General features: G+C 34.8%; 1 protein-coding gene across 4 annotated transcripts in view; it reads left to right on the top strand.

The window, feature by feature from the left end:
• LOC116645277 (ankyrin repeat and KH domain-containing protein 1) overlaps positions 1–23164 on the top strand; it is a 124046-nt gene that overhangs the window by 45308 nt on the left and 55574 nt on the right. For 2 of the 4 annotated variants that reach the window (XM_032425372.1, XM_032425373.1), the window contains exons 8-10: positions 7014–7251; positions 7482–7673; positions 11477–11586. In XM_032425372.1, coding sequence (XP_032281263.1) covers positions 7014–7251; positions 7482–7673; positions 11477–11586 — 540 coding nt within the window. Of the gene's footprint in view, positions 1–7013; positions 7252–7481; positions 7674–11476; positions 11587–21670; positions 21745–23164 lie in introns of those variants that run through there. The other 2 variants (XM_032425370.1, XM_032425374.1) reach the window with 2 other exon arrangements.

The raw sequence follows: 23164 nt of genomic DNA, 5'->3' as shown, positions 1-23164 counted from the left end.
TGCAATAGTTTATTTTTGCTTTTATTTCCCTTACCTCAGGAGAAATCTAGAAAAATGTTGCTATGGCCAATGTCAGAGAAATTACCACTTGTGCTCTCTTCTAGGATTTTTATGGTTTCAGGTTTCACATTTAGGTCTTTTATACATTGAATTTATTTTTTTGTTTTATTTTTTTTTAAGATTTTATTTATTTTTTATTCAAAAGAACGCATGCACGTGCGTGCACGCAAGCATGTGCGTGAGCAGGGGGAGGGGCAGAGGGAGAGGGAGAAGCAGAGTCCCCACTGAGCAGGGAGCCCAACGTCTGGCTTGATCCTAGGACTCTGGGATCATGACCTGAGCCAAAGGCAGACGCTTAACCTAGTGAATCACCTAGGTGCCCCCAATGAGTTTATTTTTATGCATGGTGTAAGAAACTGGTCCTGTTTCATTCTTTTGCATATAGCTGTCCAGTTTTCCTAACACCATTTGTTGAAAACACTATCTTTTTCCCATTGCATATTCTTGCCTCTTTTGTTGAAGATTTATTGACTGTATAATTGTGGGTTTGTTTCTGGGCTTTCTATCCTATTCCATTGATCTTTGTCTCTTTTTGTGTCAGTACCATACTGTTATGATTACTATAGCTTTCTAATATAACTTGAAATCTAGAATAGTGATACCTCCAGTTTTGTTTTCCTTTTTCAAGATTGTTTTGACTCTTCAGGGTCTTTTGTGGTTCTATGCAAATTTTAGGATTATGTATTTTAGTGTTGTAAAAAATGCTGTTGGTATTTTGATAAGGATTGCACTAAATCTGTAGATTGCTTTGGGTAGTATGGACATTTTAACAATACTTGTTCTTGCAGTCCTCGAGCATGGAATGTCTATTTCTTTGTGTTGTCTTCAGTTTCTTTAATCAGTGTTTTATTTTTTTGAGTATAAGTCTTTCACCTCCTTGGTTAAGTTTGTTCCTAGGTTTTTTATTTTTGGTGCAATTGTAAATAGGATAGCTTTTTTTATTTTTTAAAGATTTTATTTATTTATTTTTAATTTTTTTTTTTTAAAGATTTTATTTATTTATTTATTTGACAGAGAGAGACACAGAGAAGGAGGAACCACAAGCAGGGGGAGTGGGAGAGGGAGAAGCAGGCTTCCCGTGGAGCAGGGAGCCCGATACGGGGCTCGATTCCAGGACCCTGGGATCATGACCTGAGCCGAAGGCAGACGCTTAACGATGAGCCACCCAGGCACCCATATTTATTTATTTATTTATTTGAGAGAGAGAGCGTGAAGGAGAGATATCACAAGCAGGGGTGAGGGGTAGAGGGAGAAGCAGACTCCCCACTGAGCAGGGAGCTTGATGTGATGTGGGACTCCTGGGATCATGACCTGAGCCGAAGACACACACACTAAACTGACTGAGCCACCTAGGCACCCTAGGATTGCTTTCTTAATTTCTCTTTCTCTTGCTTCATTATTAGTGTATAAAAATGCAGTGGATTTCTGTACAGTGATTTTGTATCCTATGACCTTACTGAATTCATTTATCAGTTCTAGTAGTTTTTTGGTAGAGTCTTTAGGGTTTTGTATATGTAGTATTGTGTCATCTGCAAATAGTGAAAGTTTTACTCCTTCCTTACCAGTTTGGATGCCTTTTATTCCTTTTTCTTGTCTGATTACTGTGGCTAGGACTGCCAGTACTGTGTTGAATAAAAGTGGTGAGAGTAGGGGCGCCTGGGTGGCTCAGTTGTTAAGCGTCTGCCTTCGGCTCAGGTCATGATCCCAGGGTCCTGGGAATGAGCCCAGCATCGGGCTCCCTGCTTAGCGGGAAGCCTGCTTCTCCCTCTCCCACTCCCCCTGCTTGTGTTCCCTCTCTCGCTGTGTCTCTCTGTCAAATAAATAAAATCTTTAAAAAAAAAAAAGTGGTGAGAGTGGACACCCTTGTCTTGTTCCTGATCTTAGGGGAAAGCTTTCAGTTTTTCACCGTCGAGTATGATCATTCCACTCTGTTCTTTAGAGTTTCCTTCCTTCTCCTTCTTTAGGTGTGTTTTGTACTTCTTTTTCTAAGCTTTTGAAATGTGAGCTTAGATTATTGATTTTTCTCTCTTCTAATTGTATGCACTTAGTGCTATCAATTTCCCTCTCAGTACTACTTTAGCTGTGTCTTACAAATTTTGTTGTGTTGGGGGTGCCTGGGTAACTCAGTTGGGTAAGCATCTGCCTTTGGCTCAGGTCCTGATCTCAGGGTCCTGGGATTGAGCCCCATGTCGGGCTCCCTGCTCAACCCCATGTCAGGCTCCCTGCTCAGCAGGGAGTCTGCTTCTTCCTCTCCCTTTGCCCCTCCCCCTCCTCATGTTTTCTCTCTCTTTTTCTCTCTCTCAAATAAATAAAATCTTTAAAAAAAATTTTATATGTTATATTTCATTTTCATTCAGTTCCATGTATTATCTTTTATTTCACTTTAGACTTCCTCTTTGACCCATGGGTTATTTTGTTGTGTGTTTAGTTTCCAAACATTTGAAGATTTTCCTGTGATCTTTCTGTTAAGGATTTCTAGTTTGGTTCCATTGTGGTCAGAGAATACATTTCATATGATTTCAGTTTTTTTAAATTTTTGAAGTTTGTTTTATAGTCATGATGTGGACATATATTCCCTGTGCATTTGTGGAGAATGTATATTCTGCTGGTTGTGGTAGAGTGTTTTGTAAAAGTAAATTAGATCCTGTTGATTAATGGTAGAATTCTTCTACATTCTTTCTGATTTTCTGTCTAGTTTTTCTAACAGTTATTGAGAGAGTTGTGTTAAAATCTTCAGTTGTACTTGTGGATTTGTGTAGTTCTTCTTTTAGTTGCTTTTCATTTTTTTCACATTTTTTCACATGCTGGAGCTCTGTTGTTTGGTACCTATACATTTTTAGAATTGCTATGTCTTCTTCGTGATTGACCCTTTTATCATTATGTGACATTTCTCTTTGTCTGGTAATCTTTGTTCTGAGGTCTCTTTTGTTAACATAGCTCCTGATATTAATATAGCTACTCTTGTTTTCCAGTAATTGTTTCCCTGATAAATGTTTTTATCCTTTCTTTTCAATCTTTGATATGTTTGCTATGCCTATATTGTTATACTGAAGTGAGTCTTTTGCAGACAGCATATTTTTAGGTCATGTTTTATAATCCACTCTTTAAGTCTTTGTTTTTTAATTGGTTTGGTTAGACCATTTACATTTAAATATAATAATTATTATTTTTTAAATTTTATTATGTTATGTTAGTCACCATTCAATACATCATTAGCTTTTGATGTGGTGATCCACGATCCATTGTTTTCATATAACACCCAGTGCTCCATGCAGTACGTGCCCTCCTTAATACCCTTCACTGGGCTAACCAATCCCCCCTCTCCCCTCCCCTCTAAAACCCTGTTTGTTTCTCAAGAGTCCATAGTCTCTCATGGTTCATCTCTCACTCCGATTTCCACCCCCTTCATTTTTCCCTTCCCTCTCCTAATGTCCTCCATGCTATTCCTTATGTTCCACAAATAAGTGAAACCATATGATAATTGACTTTCTCTGCTTGACTTATTTCACTTAGCATAATCTCCTCCAGTCCCATCCATGTTGATGTAAAAGTTGGGTATTCATCATTTCTGATGGCTGAATAATATTCCATTGTATATATGGACCACATCTTCTTTATCCATTCATCTGTTGAGGGGCATCTCGGCTCTTCCACAGTTTGACTATTGCAGACATTGCTGCTATGAACATTGGGGTGCATATGGCCCTTCTTTTCCCTACATCTGTGTCTTTGGGGTAAATACCCAGGAGTGCAGTTGCTGGGTCATAGGGTAGCTCTATTTTTAAACTTTTGAGGAACCTTCACACTGTTTTCCAAAGTGGCTGTACCAACTTGCATTCCCACCAACAGTGTAAGAGGGTTCCCCTTTCTCCACAACCTCTCCAACATTTGTTGTTTCTTTCCCTGTCCATTTTTGCCATTCTAACTGGTATAAGGTGGTATCTCAATGTGGTTTTGATTTAATTTCCCTGATGGCTAATGATGATGAACATTTTTTCATGTGTCTGTTAGCCATTTGTATGTCTTCTTCCGAGAAGTATCTTTTCATATCTTCTGCCCATTTTTTGACTTGATTATTTGTTTTTTGGGTGTTGAGTTTGAGAAGTTCTTTATAGATCTTGGATACCAGCCCTTTATCTGTAGTGTCATTTGCTAAATATAATTATTGATATGATGTTCTTATATTCTGATTCTATGTTGAAATTTATTGTTTTGTTCATTTTTTCCATTTTCCCCCTTTATTTTCTTTAATATATCTTTTGTTTTGTTTTGTTTTTGTTTTTGTTTTTTTTATGAGAGAGAGAGAGAGCACAAGCAGGGGGAGCGGCAGGCAGAGGGAGAGGAAGAAGCAGGCCCCCTTCCGAGCAGGGAGCCCGATGCGGGGCTCGATCCCAGGACCCTGAGATCATGACCTCAGTCGAAGGCAGATGCTTAACGACTGAGCCACCCAGGCGCCCCTTTAATATATCATTAATAGTCCTTTTCTTCCATCTCTTATATTTGATTTAGTTCTAGGTCTGCTTTTATTGGTTATTGTATATCTTGACAATCATCACAGTTTCCTGCCTTTTAATATGTCTGGTATTTTTAATTATAAGCCATATGCTATAGATGATCCCTTTTCAAGTATCTTGATTATCCTGTCCTTCTTATAAAACTGTTATGTTTTGTTCTAGCAGGCAGTTAAATTAACCAGTGGATCACTCTGATCATACTGAGGCTTAATTTCAGCTTTATTCTTACACTCCTACTTCCTTGCACCTTGATCTTTGGGTATTCCTTAGGTATGGCTCTCTACCATCTCATTTGAAAGCCAGGATATTCGCCATTGGTCTTTCTATTCTGGCTGAGTCTGAACTCCCAAGCTCTCCAACCTTCCAGCAGCCATTTCTCCTAGCCTCCTAGAGTGTCATCCTTAGTGTGTTCAACTCAGGAGTTGCCCAAGTATCTGAAGATAGTTTTATATAGATTTGGAGATTACTCTGTATTTTCTTTTTCTCAGGTATCCTGCCCATACTCCTCAAGTCCTAACTATTTTGGCTGCTTTGTGTTCTGATCTTTGTTTTCTTTGTTGAAAGAGATCTTACACTCTTTGTTTAGCCTCAGTTTCCTTAGACAACGGTTTGGAAGATGCCTAAAGAGAAAGCTGGAGTGAATGTAGCGTTCATCTTATGTAGCACCTTTTTTTGGTGCTTAGCCTTAAGTTGGTTGCTGTTCAGTGTCTACAGTTGCTTTATCTCTGTTTCCCAAATTTTACAGTTGTTTATTATAGGAGAGTGAGTCCAGTACTGGCTACTGACTAGTCTTGGAATTTTAAAAAATTCTAATAATTGTATTAGGCCTTTAAGATTGGATTATTCTGTTTTTACTTCTTTATTTTTTTCCTTTGACAAAATTAATATTTTTTTATTAAAGCAAAAAGTGCTTAGTATAATTTCTATTTTAATATATGTACTCAAGATATGGTAGCAGAAATCAATAAAGAAATTGAAGTAAATTCACACAAAAGTATTGGGAGCCTAGAGGAGCATAGCAGTAGTTCCTTGATCTGTTAATACTTATAAATTCTATTTTCTTTTCAATTAGAAACGTATTTCAAACACCAAATAACTTAACACAGTAATTTGGTTAAAATATACTTTATTTTACATATATTTGAAGTATTGGTGTTTAATAGTAAAGCTAGAATTTTATTTCAGTTTTAGTAAAACTGAAAGTTTAATGGCAAGTCATTTGTTTTTGGCATCATGTCAAAAGTGATCAAAGCTGAGCTAGTCATTTAGTTAAATATAATGAAACTCGTGATGGATACTGAAATCTAACATTTAATTAAGGTTTCTTTAATTAATTCTTTAATAGAAGAGTTGCCCAATATAAAACCTTATTTTTATACTCAGTCTTTACCTTTCATTAGCAGTGTTTTGGTCCTTTTTGAAGTACAGAACAACACAGCATTTGACTTTATATGCAACAACAATAGTTAAGGCCTATATAAAATTTTGAAGTAAAGAATTTAAAACTAAAGGTGTGCCTGGGTGGCTCAGTCGGTTAAGTGGCTACCTTGGGCTCAGGTCATGATTTCAAGTTCCTGAGATCGAGCCCCACGATGGGCTCCCTGCTCAGTGGGGAGTCTGCTTCTCCCTCTCCCTCTGCTGCTCCCCCTGCTTGTGCTCTCTTGCTCGCACTCTCTCAATAAAAAAATTAAAAAAAAAAAAAAGAATTTGAAACTAAAGAAGAATACTTATGGTGATAGAAGGATAGAATGAATTACCCTCCATGAGATTGTTTTATTAATTGCCTTACTGTCTGTGCAGATGGACCCATGGTAATATTATTTACAAGTGAATAGATATTTATTTTTATATCTTTGTAAAATTCTTTCTTTCATTGCAACAAGCTAGTGATGAAGAAAAATATAGGGTACTATCAGCCCACAGGGGTTTTCCTTGGTGACATAATCCCAAGTGGGAATGACTTCATAGAATTTGTTGTTATTTTTTTGTCAAGCCTTTGTTTCTTAAATAGATCTAATACAGTTTCTGCACTTAAATATGACACCTAGGTTTGAGGGTATAGTTATATTTGACTTGGCAGTAGTATAAATAGGAATTATTTTGAGGTACTATTGTGTATGGATTTAACAGTTTTTTGAACTTCAGAGAATGTGAAAATTTGTAATTATTTGGAACTGTTAATATATGTCGCAAGTCTGATTCTTGTGGAAAATTTTGGGTTTGTTCAAAAGTAAGGTAAAGTAATTTTATTGGAGTTTTTGATAAGACATCTCAGGTTTCTCAGATGGGCATGATAATATGTATATATCTAAGGTGCATCTCCTTTTCTTTCTCCCTTTCCATCTTTCCTCAATCTCTTACTTCTTTTCTCCCAATTTAAAAATCTCAAAACAACAAAAAAAATTCCTTCCTTCTTGCTTTACTTCTAAAAATCTGCAGGATGGACACGTAGAGGTAGCACGTTTGCTTTTGGATAGTGGTGCTCAAGTGAACATGCCTGCAGATTCATTCGAGTCTCCGTTAACGCTAGCTGCCTGTGGAGGACATGTTGAATTGGCAGCTCTACTTATTGAAAGGGGGGCAAATCTAGAAGAAGTTAATGATGAAGGATATACTCCCTTGATGGAAGCTGCTCGGGAAGGACATGAAGAGATGGTGGCACTACTCTTAGCACAAGGTAAAGTAGTTTTACTTCTTTAATTAAAAAAATACATTTCCTTTGGATATTTTGTATTGAGTATCAGTGAAGTTTACTACAACTAAAATATTTTTTTGCATTGATGATAAAATTATTAGTACTCTAGAAGGAATCCCAGAAGTAGGGAGAGATGATTAACACAATTTAGAACAACATTTTTATCATTAAGTGTTGCAGCTAGTTTATCAATTTTTATGCTTTCCTCTTAGGAGCAAATATAAATGCCCAGACGGAAGAAACCCAAGAAACTGCTCTGACCTTGGCTTGCTGTGGAGGATTTTCTGAAGTTGCAGACTTCTTGATTAAGGCAGGGGCTGATATAGAACTCGGCTGCTCCACACCTCTGATGGAGGCTTCACAGGAGGGACACCTCGAGTTGGTTAAATATTTATTGGCTGCTGGTATGTGGATTTAAAAATGCCTTTTAGAAAAAGGCTTTTATATTGCTTTCATAACTTTATCAATTAACCTTAACTTTTTCATATCTACAAAAGTTGAAAGCCAGCTCCACAATTTGACTGCTCTTCTTAGGCTCCTAAATCCCTAAAAATGTCATCTTTAAAACATTTTCTTATTGTTACTAATTTTTGCTTCATGACCATAACCTTCTCATCGACCTTCTCTCTCCATTGAATAGTTTGTGGCTTCTGGAAGGGAGAAGTTAGTTCCTCTTAGTCTCTGTTAGTAAGTGGAGGTGGGGATGAACATTATAGAGGTTATAGTTTGATACTTTTAAGCCTGTTCATTTCTTGACATTTTTCAGTCTTCTTAAGAGAAAAAAAAGAAAAAAGAACAAGTGGGAATTTAATTTTTGGCAGAATTACTTAGTTTTAAAATAATTTGTGCTTTATGCATTGGTAAGCAATAGGAAGAAATAAGTAGTTTTACATAAAATATTTGTAGTTTTATAGCATTTAAAGAATATACCAGAGGGACACCTGGGTGGCTCAGTTGGTTAAGCATCTGCCTTCGGCTCAGGTCATGATCCCAGGGTCCTGGGATCGAGTCTTGCACCGGGCTCCTTGCTCAGCAGGGAGCCTGCTGCTTCCTCTGCCTGCTTCTCCCCCTGCTTGTGCTCACACTCTCTCTCTGACAAATAAATAAATAAAAATCTTAAAAAAAAAAAAAAAAAAGAATATACCAGGAAAAAACTGATCCAGATAGAAATATACCTTTATATGTATTTTAGAAATAATATAAAATTTTTTGGGGCGCCTGGGTGGCTCAGTTGTTAAGCATCTGCCTTCAGCTCAGGTCATGATCCCAGGGTCCTGGGATCGAGCCCCGCATCAGGTTCCCTGCTCTGCGGGAAGCCTGCTTCTCCCTCTCCCACTCCCCCTGCTTGTGTTCCCTCTCTCGCTATTTCTCTCTCTCTGTCAAATAAATAAATAAATAAAATCTTAAAAAAAAAAAAAAAAAGAAATAATATAAAATTTTTCTTTTTATCCATGTCTAACATTGTTTAAAACTTGATATATGAAGGGGCACCTGGGTGGCTCAGTCGTTAAGTGTTTGCCTTCGGCTCAGGTCATGATCCCGGAGTCCTGGGATCAAGCCTCGCATTGGGCTCCCTGCTCTGCGGGAGGCCTGCTTCTCCCTCTCCTACTCCCCCTGCCTGTGTTCCCTCTCTCACTGTGTCTCTCTCTGTCAAATAAATAAATAAAATCTTAAAAAAAAAAAAAAAAGATATATGAAGAAATAAATATGTAAAGGAAAATAAAATATTTAGCAAAACTTTATTCAACATTTTTAAGCTTTTACTGTTAACATTAATTTCATTATAGCCCACCCTCAATTTTTCCTTTGATTTATTATTGAAATAATTTCTTAGGATTGTTAATGGTTCAGATGATTGTGTAGTTTTTGAACAAAAGCATAGACCAATCATACAAGCTGGCCTCTCCCCTGACTCAAATATTATCAATCACTGCAGTTAATGTATGCATTATTCAGTCATTGTACCTCCATCGTTTTCAGCAACTGTCTTTGTCCGCTTCAGGAGACCTCTACCAGTGGTTACCTTTCCACAGTCTTCCCACGACCCTCTACATAAAGTCTTATTGTAAGAGGCTTTTAAAAGAAGGGATAAATGTTTAATAAGAAATTATTGAATACCGGGGTGCCTGGGTGGCTCAGTCGTTAAGCGTCTGCCTTTGGCTCAGGTCATGATCCCAGGGTCCTGGGATCGAGCCCCGCATCGGGCTCCCTGCTCCGCTGGAGGCCTGCTTCTCCCTCTCCCACTCCCCCTGCTTGTGTTCCCTCTCTCACTGTCTCTCTCTCTCTGTCAAATAAATAAATAAAATCTTTAAAAAAAAAAAGAAATTATTGAATACCAAGACATTCTGCTCAGCTCTTATGTTATCTCTATTAATTACCACTGGTCCCTGTATAGTAAGAAATATTAAACACATTCTTACAGATATGGAAACAACACACAATCATATTACCCTAAGACAACCAAGCTAGTAAGTGACAGAGCTTATGTTCATACTTAGAACTCTGGACTTTGTTTTTTCTGTTGTACCACCATGGAGTCTCATTTAGCTACTTATGCTAATTTGAAGTATATAGTTTCCAGAGCTATCTCAGGGGTTTGAGAATCACTTTTTTATACGATCACTATCTATACATTTTTTTTTCCAGTTTAAAGAGTGTGCTTAATTTACATGAAGTTCTTCTTAGAGTGTAGCACTAAAAAAAAAAAAAATAGGTTTTTTAATATATTGCCTCTACATTTTTAAAAATTGAAGAACCTTTTTGTTATGGCATTTTTTCAAACATAGAAAATAGTATAGGGGCGCCTGGGTGGCTCAGTCATTAAGCGTCTGCCTTCAGCTCAGGTCATGATCCCAGGGTCCTGGGATCGAGCATCGCATCGGGCTCCCCGCTCAGCGGGAAGCCTGCTTCTCCCTCTGTCTGCCACTCCCCCTGCTTGTGTTCCTTCTCTTGCTGTGTCTCTCTCTGTCAAATAAGTAAATAAAATCTTTAAAAAAAAAAAAAAGAAAATAGTATAATGAACCCTAAGAAACCATCCCCCAGCTTTACCAATTTTTAATTTATGGCCCGTCTCATTTCATCTATACTCTTTCATATCCCCCATTTATCTTTATACAATTGTTTTTTATTGAGATGTAATTGATATATCTAACATGAGTTTCAGGTGTACAACCTAATGATTTGTTATTTGTATATATTGTGAAATGATCAACACTTAAGTCTAGTGGACATCTGCCACCATATATGTTTAGAGAAACATTTTTAAATTTAAAATTTAATTTTTTTAATTTGAAAATAAATTATTAAAAAAATAAATTTATTTCTATAAATGATCAATAAATGTTTTAATATGTATCTCTGAAAGATAATCTTTAAAAAATCACCACAATATCATTTTCCTACCTAAAATTTTTAAAATAATAGTTCCTTAGTATTATTTTTTTTTTTTAAAGATTTTATTTATTTATTTGACAGAGAGAGCGAGAGAGCACAAGCAGGGAGAACAGTAGAGGGAGAGGGAGAAGCAGGCTCCCCGCCAAACAGGGAGCCCGATGCGGGGCTCGATCCCAGGACCCTGAGATCATGACCTGAGCCGAAGGCAGACGCTTAATGACTGAGCCACCCAGGCGCCCCAATAATTCCTTAGTATTATTAAATGTCTAAGCAGTTTTCCTATTTTTCTTACAAATATGTATGTGTGTGTTTAATGACTTTTTTGAATCAAGATTCAAATAAGATTTATACAACAACTGTTGATCAATGTCTCTTAAGTGTCTTTTGCCTGTGGGCTCCCCTCCCATCTTTCTATTTCCTTGCAAGCTTTGACTGAAGAAATGGAATGTTTATCCTTTAGGCTTCCCACAGTGTGGATTTTGCCAATTCCATCTCCATTATTTTCTTTTACTTGTTTTTTTTGTCTCTTGGATTTCCTCCCTACTGAGCAGGGAGCCTGATGTGGGGCTTGATCCTGGGACTCCTAGGATCATGACCTGAGCTGAAGGCAGACGCTTAACCGACTGAGCCACCCAGGCACCCCTAGTATGGTTCCTTTCTGTGTGCCTAAATGCATAAAAGAAAAATAGGATACTTAAAATACTTTATGATATTTTAATATTTGAATTTGTCAATTTCATCAAATTGCAAAATTGGACTATTTAATATAGTTTTACAGTTTACAAAGTAAATGTTTGGTTTTTTTGCTGGCTAGGTGCTAATGTTCATGCTACAACAGCAACAGGAGACACAGCCTTAACCTATGCTTGCGAAAATGGACATACGGATGTTGCAGATGTTTTACTTCAAGCAGGGGCCGATTTAGTAAGATATTTTTATTATTTATTTATTTTGTGAATGTTGATATTCATTTATTTTTAACATTCAGAAAACACTTGTAAAGCAGATCAATAGTTTGCATATTTTGTAGAAAATAACTTTTAAAAAAGTTATTATAGTTGCGTTCATTGAATATATATGAAAGTACTGAGTTTTTAATAGGGCATACTGTTTCTTTCCTAGGTAAAACTATTAGTTGGTTTCTTCTACTCACCTCAGTCCCATTTGACTTTCCTGAACTTTTTAAACTGCTCTTTATTAGACATATCATGATTTCAGTGATATGTTTACAAAATAGAATAACCTATCAAATCACTTTGATTTCTTTTGTTTCTTTAATTTGTTTGACTTTCGAAAACAAAGCTACTGTCCTCTTCCTAACAACATTATTACAGCATTCTATTCTTTTTCTCTTCTTTTAGTGTTTTCTATTTTGGCTTTTCAAAATTTCAAATTAGATGGCAGGTTCATATGTGTAATAATCTTCACAACTGTGGGGAATTGTAAATAGTTTTTCACTTGAAAGGTTCATGCTTCTTGATGAAATGTGTGCTTTGACTAATTTTTATTTTGTGAGGGTACTTTAAACTGCTTTTTAGAGTTTGTCTCCAAATTTTCTTATATATATTTCTTAAAAATCTATGTGAGACATGCACATGTCAGTTGTAGAGAACCAATATATTAAAGTTATTTAGAAAAAACTGTGCAAATATTGCCTTTTAAACCATTTCAAGTAATAGACATTCCTACAGATACCTGAGAACATTGTTGGAAAATAATTATTGGTTAACATAAATGTATAGTATGATTATGCTATTTATCATTATTTCTATTGATACTAAATATTATAATGATAACAATAGGATTCATTCTCATCAATCAGGATCTGCCCCATCAGTTAGAATTTCTGAGAGGTGTACTTTTTTGCTTGAAAATTATGCAGAATGATATATTAAGTAGATCTTAACCTTCTGCCTTCTTTCCTTTTTTAGACTTGCTTTGGGTCATCCATAAAAATTAAGAATTGAAGTATTTGATCACTTAAAATAAAGAAATAGGATATAGCATAAAAGCTGTATGCAGAGTTTAATACTCTTATCCTCTGAATTCTTATCTGATTCTCTCTTCTTTCCATTTTTCTATGGCAGAGTCATTTTCTTAATCTGTTGAGAATTATTCTAAAAATATTAAATAGTAAAAAGAGGAACTATCTGTTAAATAGAATCTAATATATAGCAAAACCTTAATGATTTTGACTAACCTAAGAGAATGTATTTATAGCAGAGATTTTGAGAATCTAATATATAGCAAAACCTTACTGATTTTGAGTTAAAAATGTATTATGAAATATTTTTAAATGTTTTATTTCTGTAGTCTTCTGGAATTACATAAACAGAATGTGATTAGAGTTCCTCAGAAGAATTACTTTAAATGAGCAGATAGAAAGATTTGAATTTATCATACTATTTTACATTCCAAATGTATGGTTAAAAAAGTGGCTCAGATAAATATATATCTTAATTAAGTAGAAGGGTAGTATTGTTATTCTAATATAATTGTTTATTCTATTTTGCAGTCTATCTTTGCATTCATATTTATGTGTAATTGTAACCATAGTGTAATATAGTTGTTTTCTATTTTTTCCACTGTGCATTCTATCATAATCTTTTCCATATTGCTACATAGTCTCTATATTTATAGCTCTTCTGTTAAGTTAATGAACCATAATCATTCACTTATTATTGAACTTTTGACTTGCTTTACATTTTTCACTGTTATACTGTTAGATTTAGTAACTTCATGTGCATAGCTTTTTTTTTCTTTTGAATAACTTCATATATTTTAATTTTAAAAATATATTGCTTGTTCCATGCTTTTGCTATCTGTGGAGAGAGACATTTCAATTTTCATATTAGTTCTTTTCCTGATTAATAAGCAGTACTCGTTCTTTATATAAAATGTGACAAATATGGGAAAGTATAATAAGTTGGTATTTAAAACCTATAAATAAACTTGGTGTGTAAGCCAGTGGGGGAAACAAGACATAATCAAAAATAAGTGAGTAAAGTAGGCAGATCAATCTGAATCCTGAGAAAAAGTGACTGTTACTAGCTGGACCTTACAAGGCAGTAGCATCTTTCTTGTCCTCCATTCTTTGCTGCCACCTCCGAGTATCTGTTTTGGGCTGTACTAATTTCCTCCATTGCTTTGCAGATAGAAGACTCTCCACTCCCATTCTATCCCTGGCATCCCATTGGTGTGTTCTGATACCTGCATTTGTTAGTTGTTTAAGTTAACTGAATTTTTTGTGAGTGTGGGCTGGCCGAGAACCTTCATTTTGGGGGGAACTATTTTTACCTTCAGTTTTAAATAAGAATTTACAAGTCAACCTTTGGGACACAGTCTGAACCAACCCCTATGCTTTGTTAGATTTTAGAGCCTAACTTTGGCCACAGTTCAAGGTTTTGGTATTATAGTTTGTAAAAAGGAGCTTAAAAGCTATTGTTTCTCATTCTTTAAAATATCTTGTACCAGATTATGGTTTAAAAAACTTTTAATGCAACAATTTGGTTTTCTTGTATTGTTGCCTGAGATGAAACTGAAAACTTTTATGGCTTTTCATCTAAATGTATAGTAGGTATAATTGGAGGACTTAGTTTTAAGGGAAATCTAGAAATTTTCTTATTGATTGCTTTTAAAAAATTCTCAGCTAGAGGGCGCCTGGGTGGCTCAGATGGTTAAGCATCTGCCTTCGGCTCAGGTCATGATCCCAGGGTCCTGGGATCGAGTCCCGCATCGGGCTCTCTGCTCCTTGGGAGCCTGCTTCTCCCTCTGCATCTCTCTCTCTGTCTCTCATGAATAAATAAATAAAATCTTTAAAAAAAAAAAAAAAAAATTCTCAGCTAGAACTGGTGGCATACTTGAGCATTTTCAGGTAGATCCTCAAAATATCTGCATGTTCTAATTTGAAACTTAGTTATTTAAAAATGTCACTTTTTCTAGTTTTAAAAATATTTTAAAATAAATTTACATATAGATATTATACTGAATATCATATTTAGAGGTTGTAATTGATATGTAGCTTATCTAACTTTTTAATAAGTGAATAAATTTGAATAATCTATTTAAAACTTTTGGACTTGATTAGTATCCTTAAATGGGCCACTTAAAATGTTCTTTTTGAAAATAAAAAATTAAATTAAAAATTGTCCATTAATTCCAGAATTTTTTGAAAATTCTCCCTGTTTAGCGTGCAGAATCACTTTAACTACTCTATGAGTAGAAAACCTTGAGCAGATAACCTAATTCATATCTTCCTGATGTTGGCATCTTTTATTACCACAGTAATGGAAATCATTGTATATTGAAATAAAGATTATTCCTTTATGTGTTTTCTTTCTCTGCATAGCATCTTTGTTTATTGGGCCCAGGTTTATTTTTAGTATTTGATACGATTATAGGTATATGATGTAAACCCACTGTAAGAAAATTTGTATTAAAATGCATTAGCATTACTTAAAATCTAAAAGAAATATTTTTTTAAAAAAACTTCCTTTGGAAACTACTTAATCTTTTTTTTCTGTAAAGAAATTTTCATATTATTTGTGTCCTCACACATTTGATACTGAACTCTTTGATCAGAAATTACTAATAACACCTTTTCATAACTGAAATTGACCTAACTCCTATAGTCTTTTAGACACTACTCTGGTGTTCTTTATTACTCTAGGTTATTTTCCCCAATTACTAGTCTTTAGACCAGAAGGCAAAGTTTTAGTATTTCATACTTATTCTCGTCTCTGTAGCTAGCTAGCTTTAGCTAAAGCACTTATGGCTTGATTTCTTTTACCACAGTCTTAATACTATTACTTTTCAAGTTCAAGGTGGAGAATTTGCATTGTTAACTATTCAGCAGTTTGATTTGATTGTAAAACTCTGCTTTTTTTCTCTTGCTTGCTTTTAATTTTGACTTTGTGTTGACTAACATGTCAGAGGTGTTTTGATTTGGTGTTTATGTTTTCCAAACCATTTGTGAAGAAGATAGAATCTTACTCTTTTCATCATGACATGTTAATTTTAGTACTAAAACTTTGGTACCTTTGTTAAGATAAAAGAAATAATTGTCATCTGTAGAATTTCCTTCACATATATTTACCAGCAAAGCTCAATTTGAAATGAGAGAAAGAGTGATATATAAATCAGTTAAATAAGTCTCCCAACTCCTTGGCCTTTCATTTCTAGAAGAGGTAATTGTAGTATAACTGATCAATAAGTTCCGAACTCAAGGAGTACTTCCTATGATAAACAACTAACATAGGTATTAGGGAATGTAAGTACATTCTGGTTATGTTTATATAGAGAGATTTAGTGACCCAACTTAGCATTTTATAGGCCAGCATTGCTACTTGAAAGTAGAACTTACTATAGGAAGAAAGGCTTATGTAAGATATCCTATAATCCTGTATCTGAATGGAAGTCTAATGAGTGGCAAAGGCTACACTTAGTTGTTTAAAAAGAACTAAAAAAAAGGGGGCGCCTGGGTGGCTCAGTCTGTTAGGCGTCTGCCTTCGGCTCCAGTCATGATCCCAGGGTCCTGGGATCAAGCCCTGCATTGGGCTCCCTGCTTGGCGGGAAACCTGCTTCTCCTTCTCCCACTCTCCCTGCTTATGTTCCCTCTCTCGCTGTGCCTCTCTCTGTCAAGAAAATAAATAAAATCTTTTTAAAAAATAAATAAAAAGAACCAATGCTATGGAACATTAGACAGGACATCTAAGTTTTCAGTATAGCCATCAAATCACTGATTAATACAATAAGCAAACATTTGCTTCAATCTTCCCATCTGTAAAATGAAATTTAGTATTATTTTCTGAGCTATTTTACCAAGTCATGTAAATATTCTTTCTTTGGCTCTGCTGGGTATCCTTGGGCAAAATGACTTTTAAATTGTCCAGGCTTCTTTGTTTCTTTTCCTTCTCTTCTTCCTCACCTCCTCCTCTTCTTCCTTTTCCTTTTTTTATGAGGGGTTTAGACCAGATGATCTTTAACTACCTGACTTAAGAAATCTAATTTTGTGATTTCTGAAGAACAAGTGAATTGCCTATTTGGAGGTACTAGATGGACTAGATGATCTTGAGTGTTTTGATAGTCCAAGAATGTGTAAAGTGCTATGAGATCTTAAAGAAAATGAATTTTTAAGATTATAAACCATCAGGGGCGCCTGGGTGGCTCAGTTGGTTAAGCAACTGCCTTCGGCTCAGGTCATGATCCTGGAGTCCCCGGATCGAGTCCCACATCGGGCTCCCTGCTCAGCAGGGAGTCTGCTTCTCCCTCTGACCCTCCCCCCTCTCATGTGCTCTCTCTCGCTCTCTCTCTCTCTCATTCTCTCTCTCAAATAAATAAATAAAATCTTTAAAAAAAAAAAAAAGATTATAAACCATCATTACTAATAATGGTCCTAAGTATTATATAAATTATTCTCTCTCTTAAAGTATTTATATATTTTAGATCTATTTTAATTACCCCAAACATTATTTTCGGTGTTGATTATAATTAATAGCAGATTTAACTTGTCATAAAATATTTTATAGATTATCTTAATAGATAAAAGTTATCCCTGGGGCACCTGGGTGGCTCAGTCAGTTAAGCATTTGACTCTTTTTTTAAGCATTCGATTCTTGATCTCAGCTCAGGTCTTGATCTCAGGGTCATGAGTTTGGGAGTCTACTTAAAAAAAAAAATTATTAATCCCTAAAATACACAATTGACTTAGTAAGGCTACCCCAATAAAGAATAATCTGGCATTATAATGCTAAATCATTACCTCGTTGCTCCTAAGTCATCTATTAATATTTTATTCTACTTAAATACTGCTAAAGAAGGAGGAAGAGTTTCCTTGACATGGATTTTTATTTTAAATGAACTATTTCCTCAAGATTATAAGTCTCTCAGTTATCTTTGGAATTATTCAGTTATGAATACATTCTTTTTTTTCCTTGCAGTTAAAGTTTATATCAAGTAGCGGGATAAACTTGTGTTACATCTTCGCATCTTACATACCTTAAAACTTTTCAAAATGTCCTTTATGTAGGATTATTTTTACAGCTTTGGCTTTCAAGTATACACAGGCAGTGTTCAATGAGACACAAGGAATTTAGAATGCCATTTTACTTTAAGATGTTTGCCACCTTGAAAGTAGGGGTGGAAGAGGGAGAGGATACCAAGGACATGAGATAGAGCATGTTTTTTTCTTTATGTTCACAATGAATCTGTTTTAGATGAAATGGATCAGAGTAAATAAATAGAACCAGCCTAAAGAAATGTGGTAGGTACACAGCATTGCTAATTATGGTGTCTTTGCCATATTGAGTAGAAGTTGGTCTTGTACCAATTCTTATTTTCCATGTTATTGTGGCTAAATTGTTGTTTTTTAAAAAAGTTTATAATTGAAAATTTTTTTCTTAGTTTTAAATAGGTGATATCTTTACATGGTTCAAAATTCAAAATAAAAGTGTCCTGTGGGCACCTACTTTCCCTCTCCGTTGTTAATAATGTTCATTTCCGGTATCCTTCCAGAGATATTTTCTGTGTGTATGATGAAAAGTCACATATGTTGATAGAAACAGTTATCAATGTTCACTGCTTTGTATAATTCCTTACTGAGATAGAATTTTGGTTTTTTACTATACTGATTTTCTCCATAGTGTTGACCATAGCTTTTAAGGATTTTTTTTTACATTTTTAATATTTTATTAAAGTTGAAGCACTTTGGCACTGATGAGGAAATTGGGCGCTTTGAATATGTCATAATGGTCTATCACTGATTTGCATCCTAACCATATAGTAGGCTCTCTGACTCTTTTTGCTTTCCTTGGATTGTATTCTACCAGCCAAATGAACTTTTTTGAGCATTTTTTTAGAATAGTTGAAATTGAAACTAAGTGACTTGGACATGGATGTGTTAACACTCTCTGGTTCTTATTCGTGGAATTTATTTCCTTTGAAATGAGAATTGATATGGACTTCCCTCAAAAGAAAAGGTTTTAAAAGATTAATTTATCTATATTAAATCTTATGAAATAGAAATGTGGACCAGGTCCTCTTTCATAAATTTTCTTTTTGAATTTCAGCGATATGTTATTTGTCCTTCTAGACGTTTCTATACCCCAAGCATATATATAGTCCATGTATATGAGCGTATGTCTTGTTTTATATGAATGGATTTGTTATCACATATACTCTTCTCTAACTTTTTTCTTATAATATTTTTCTGTGTTAGTTCCTATAGATTTCTCATTCTTTTTCACAGGTACCCAGGGTTCTCTGTAATTTATTGACCATTTATTTATTCATAAACTTCTGGGTTATTACAGTTCTTAAATATTATAAATGTGCTACACTAAGTATTGTTAAACATATTTATGTATCTTTGCTACTTTTGTGAATATATCTGTAGGGATAAATTCCTAGAAATGAAATTACTGGTTATCAGAGGATCCACATCTAAAATTTTGATAGCTGCTGCCAAATTGTTCAAAAATGCTGAACCAGTCTGCATCTCTATTAACAGTTGAGACCTGATTCCCCACATTTTTATTAACATGAATTAGAGTTCTTTCTTTTTCTTTGTTTGTTTGTTTCTTTCTTTCAGGATGGTTTAATTTTCTAATCTTTGATCATAGTCCCCGTGTTTGTTTTATCTAAAAAATCTTTCTGTGTTCCAACTAGCTCTCTGAGCTGCTTATTAATTGCTCTCAAAGCTTTTGTGAACTACATAAAACACAAGTGTAAAGTTACTTTCTGAAAGAGTATTCAGACATCATCTACAAATGCAAATTTTGAAATATTTTTTAATTTCCTTAACATTGACTTTTTCAAAAAAATCAGATATTCAGACAATATCTATTGACTTCATTCTGAAAGAGGAGAATAATGTATCTTCCACCATAGTATTTGCATATTTTATTTTTGCATTGTCATGATTTTATAACATTTATATTTGCAGTCTGTTTTTTGACAGTATTTCTCACAGTTGTTTAACTGTATATTTAGGGGATTCAGTGTTTATCATACTACTGTTTTGTAGTATATAGCCTCATAATTCCTAAGTTCCTAAACCTGACTCACCTTTTGGCTGGTTGATGTTGGTATTTTGATTTGAATTTACTTTCCTCTCCCAAAAAATGAATTCACAGGTGCTCGCATTTTTGAGACTACTATATGTTGTATTTATAAATGAATGTAGCTATATAGAGAATTATTGAATTACTTCTTTTTTCTCCTCAAAGTTTTAAACCCTCTATTCTACTGTCTTCTGGTACTGAGTATTTCCAAAGCTTGCTAGAATATTCCCCATTATGTGTAAGTAACTTCCCTTTTTTGCCTGGATTATCATAAGAGTCTTTCATTATACTTTTAAACCTCTGTGATTTCATCAGAATATGTCTTGGTGTTTATTATTATATATTAATTTTTCCTGGAAACTAGTAAGAAGTTTAGGTCATCCTCTTAGGTCTTCTCCCTCTCCTTCAGTTTTCTTGTATTATATCCTTGAATGCTTCTTTTTCTATTCTGTTTTCTTCTGGGTTATTTATTGTTCGTATATTGGATTTTTCTTGTTTCTTTTATCTTTATGTCTAATTCTTTGCATTTCTTTTTTCCTCTGAATTGTTTTTCTTAAGCCCATCCTCCAGGTCACTATTTTTCTGTACATTTCTGCTTCTATGTGGTTTTCGTAGTTTCATTATTTCATTATTACTTAGTTTCTTCTGTTCTTTCTTCCAACTTACTTTTAGATCTCTTCTTGTTGTTATATCACTTTGTTCGGTTATTTAAAGAGTTCAGGTTCTCTTTAATTTATTTGGAAGTATAGGGGATATTTGACTAAAATTTTATTGTTTCCATTTTTGTAGGAATTTCTTAGTAGGTTCTCTGTTGGATACTCTGTGCTTATTATTTGTATTGGAATGAGGCTTGCTATTTGTTGAACATCATGTGGGGATGGGACAGGGAGAGGAAGTAAATCCGAATAGCTTCTTCAAATTATATAGTTGTCTCAGCATACTTTCTCACCAAATCTCTACCATAGGAGCATACATCCCCGTAATAAGCACATCACCCAAGTAAGAGGTAGCAGTGACTTAGGAGTGAAGTTTTCTTGGAGCGCCTGGGTGGCTCAGGTGGTTAAGCGCCAGACTTAGATTTCAGCTCCGGTCGTGATCTCAAGGGTCATGAGATGAGCCCTGCCCCCGCACCTGTGAGCTCCCTACTCAGCGGGCAGTCCACTTGAGATTCTCTCCCCCTTCCTCTGCCCCTCCCCTTGTGCATGCTGCGTTTGCACAAGTGCTCGGGCGTGCATTTGCTCTTTTTCTCTCTCTAAAATACATAAATCTTTTTTTTAAAAAAAGAAGAAAGAGTGAAGCTTTTCTAGGCCATGTTTCTTTTATTTGGAGACTTAGTTGATCCTGGTTAGTGACTGAAAAGCTTATTGCTGTTTCTTCTACTGTATCCCTGTCTCACCTTCAAGTACTTTCTCTCTGTCACAGGTCTAGATTGAGAGAAAATAGATCTCTTCCATATATCAGGTTCTTTGGAAGTTCCTGTTTTAGTTGAAAAGTATGAGTACTAAGGACATTTATAATCAGGGAGAAAACTATATAACTATTTAAACACTTTATAGTATTTTCCTTACTTTTTCTCCCAACTTCCGATATTCCCAAATTCTTTGATTTAATTATTTTCCTTGGTTAGATATTAAGACACTGCTCTTGATTCTGTGGCTCTAGTTGTATTTAAAGACAAAGGCATGAGTTCAAGTAATTCAGCAGAATTTTTCTGTGTGTTAAAGTTTATATTGAAGTTATATTGTAGAGAACAACATTATCAGACCCTTAAAAAAAAAAATCATAGTCTGCTTCTGAGATTATGGTCTCCATAGATGAGAATCTTTTTAGTTGGAGATCCTGAGTTTACAAAGCCCAGCACCTGAAATACCAGTCACAAGGTCTTCATGGCCAACTGTGATTTTTATTTTTGGAATAAGATCCGTGAGTTCTTCTTTTTCCTTTCACAGGACAAGCAGGAGGACATGAAGACTATTTTGGAGGGCATAGATCCGGCCAAGCATCAGGTGAGGGAGGCCTTTGATGCTTGTAAGCTACTACATAAGGAATAGATGTTGTAGGTAACCAGAACTCTGGATATCTGAATTCCAGCCAAGAAGTTCCAGGACCTTGCTGGGTGACAAAGGAAATCTTCTTCAATTGAAAAAGATTATGAAGTTCCAATAAAAAGAGATTTATGTTACTAGTAGTTTGCTTCCTTAGTATTCTTTTTATGTGGTATTCCTAAAAAATTTCTTAGGTGAAAATAGATTTTCTTATTCAGATAGTTCTTTTGCATTCTTCCTTACTGGGAGATTCAACATACTACAGAGAGAAATTCTAGTCCTTTGCATTCAACTTTGTTTATCAAATATCTGAAACTCAGACTTAGGGAGTTATATTGGATTGTTTTTTATATAATCCTCAAATAAACAAAAAAATAAGTGAAACATTTACTCTATTATTCATACCATTAATTTCTATAAAGTTAAAATTATCCCCTGTAATTTAATTTTGAAACTGGTTTTTAAGAAGGTAAATGCTTATTCATAAGCAAACATTTCTTTTTAGAAAATGTTTTGAATTTCTGCCTCATGTGGTTTTAAGAATCAATCAAATTTAGTGTCCATTTTAATCCAGAGAGATTTGTTTAAACTCAGCAAGCAGTGCTTAATTTTAAAATCAGGAATAAATTGTGATTGTATCACAATTAGCTTAGGCCTTCTAAAATAAATTTTTCAGTATCAAGCCACTCTTAATCATAATGCTTATTAAGCATCTTCATTATTGGCTTGTTGAATGAGAAGTTGCTATATTCATTCTAAATATATTTCACAAAACATTATGTGAAAATATGAATTTTTACTCAGTTGTATAGTATCTCAGGCTCCTATCAAAAATGTAAAGCTGAGTGTTATTTCAAATAAAATATTTCTCTCTCCTCAGATTGGTTAAAGGAAACATGATTATAAATCTCTCTCTCTAAGCTGTAAGTCTCAAAAACTTGGGATACCTTTTTTAAATGACTTTTGTGGCCCACTTTTATTAGAGGTTCAGATTCAGCAGATCTGAAGTGGGGAATCTGCATTTTAAATGATATCCAGGAGATTCTGATGGCAAGTTTTCCATATTCCACACTTTGAGACATTGCTAGAGTCCGTAGATTATTCTGCATCAGTGTTGAGTTCTCTTCCTTTTCCATCTTTGCTCAATAATCCATCATTCTTCCTCCCGCCAAACCGAGTAAGTTTGGTTTTTCTCTTTGTTACTTGCGATTTTTAGAAACTGAGCTAAACACAAGCCCTAGAGTAGTACCTCAATCTTTTTTCCATCTCAGTTGTCCTAAGAGATATGAATAAGATCAGTAACAGCAGATCACTAAGGTAATAATTAAAATACAGTGGTGGATTGGAAGAACATACCCCCAGGGGAGACCATCAGACTCCTCTAGTACCTATATAGTA

This window comes from Phoca vitulina, unplaced genomic scaffold (assembly GCF_004348235.1).
Source record: "Phoca vitulina isolate PV1807 unplaced genomic scaffold, GSC_HSeal_1.0 scaffold32, whole genome shotgun sequence".
Lineage (NCBI taxonomy): Eukaryota > Metazoa > Chordata > Mammalia > Carnivora > Phocidae > Phoca > Phoca vitulina.
Note: the sequence above shows the minus strand (reverse complement) of the source record. Positions and strands in the feature narration are given on the sequence as shown.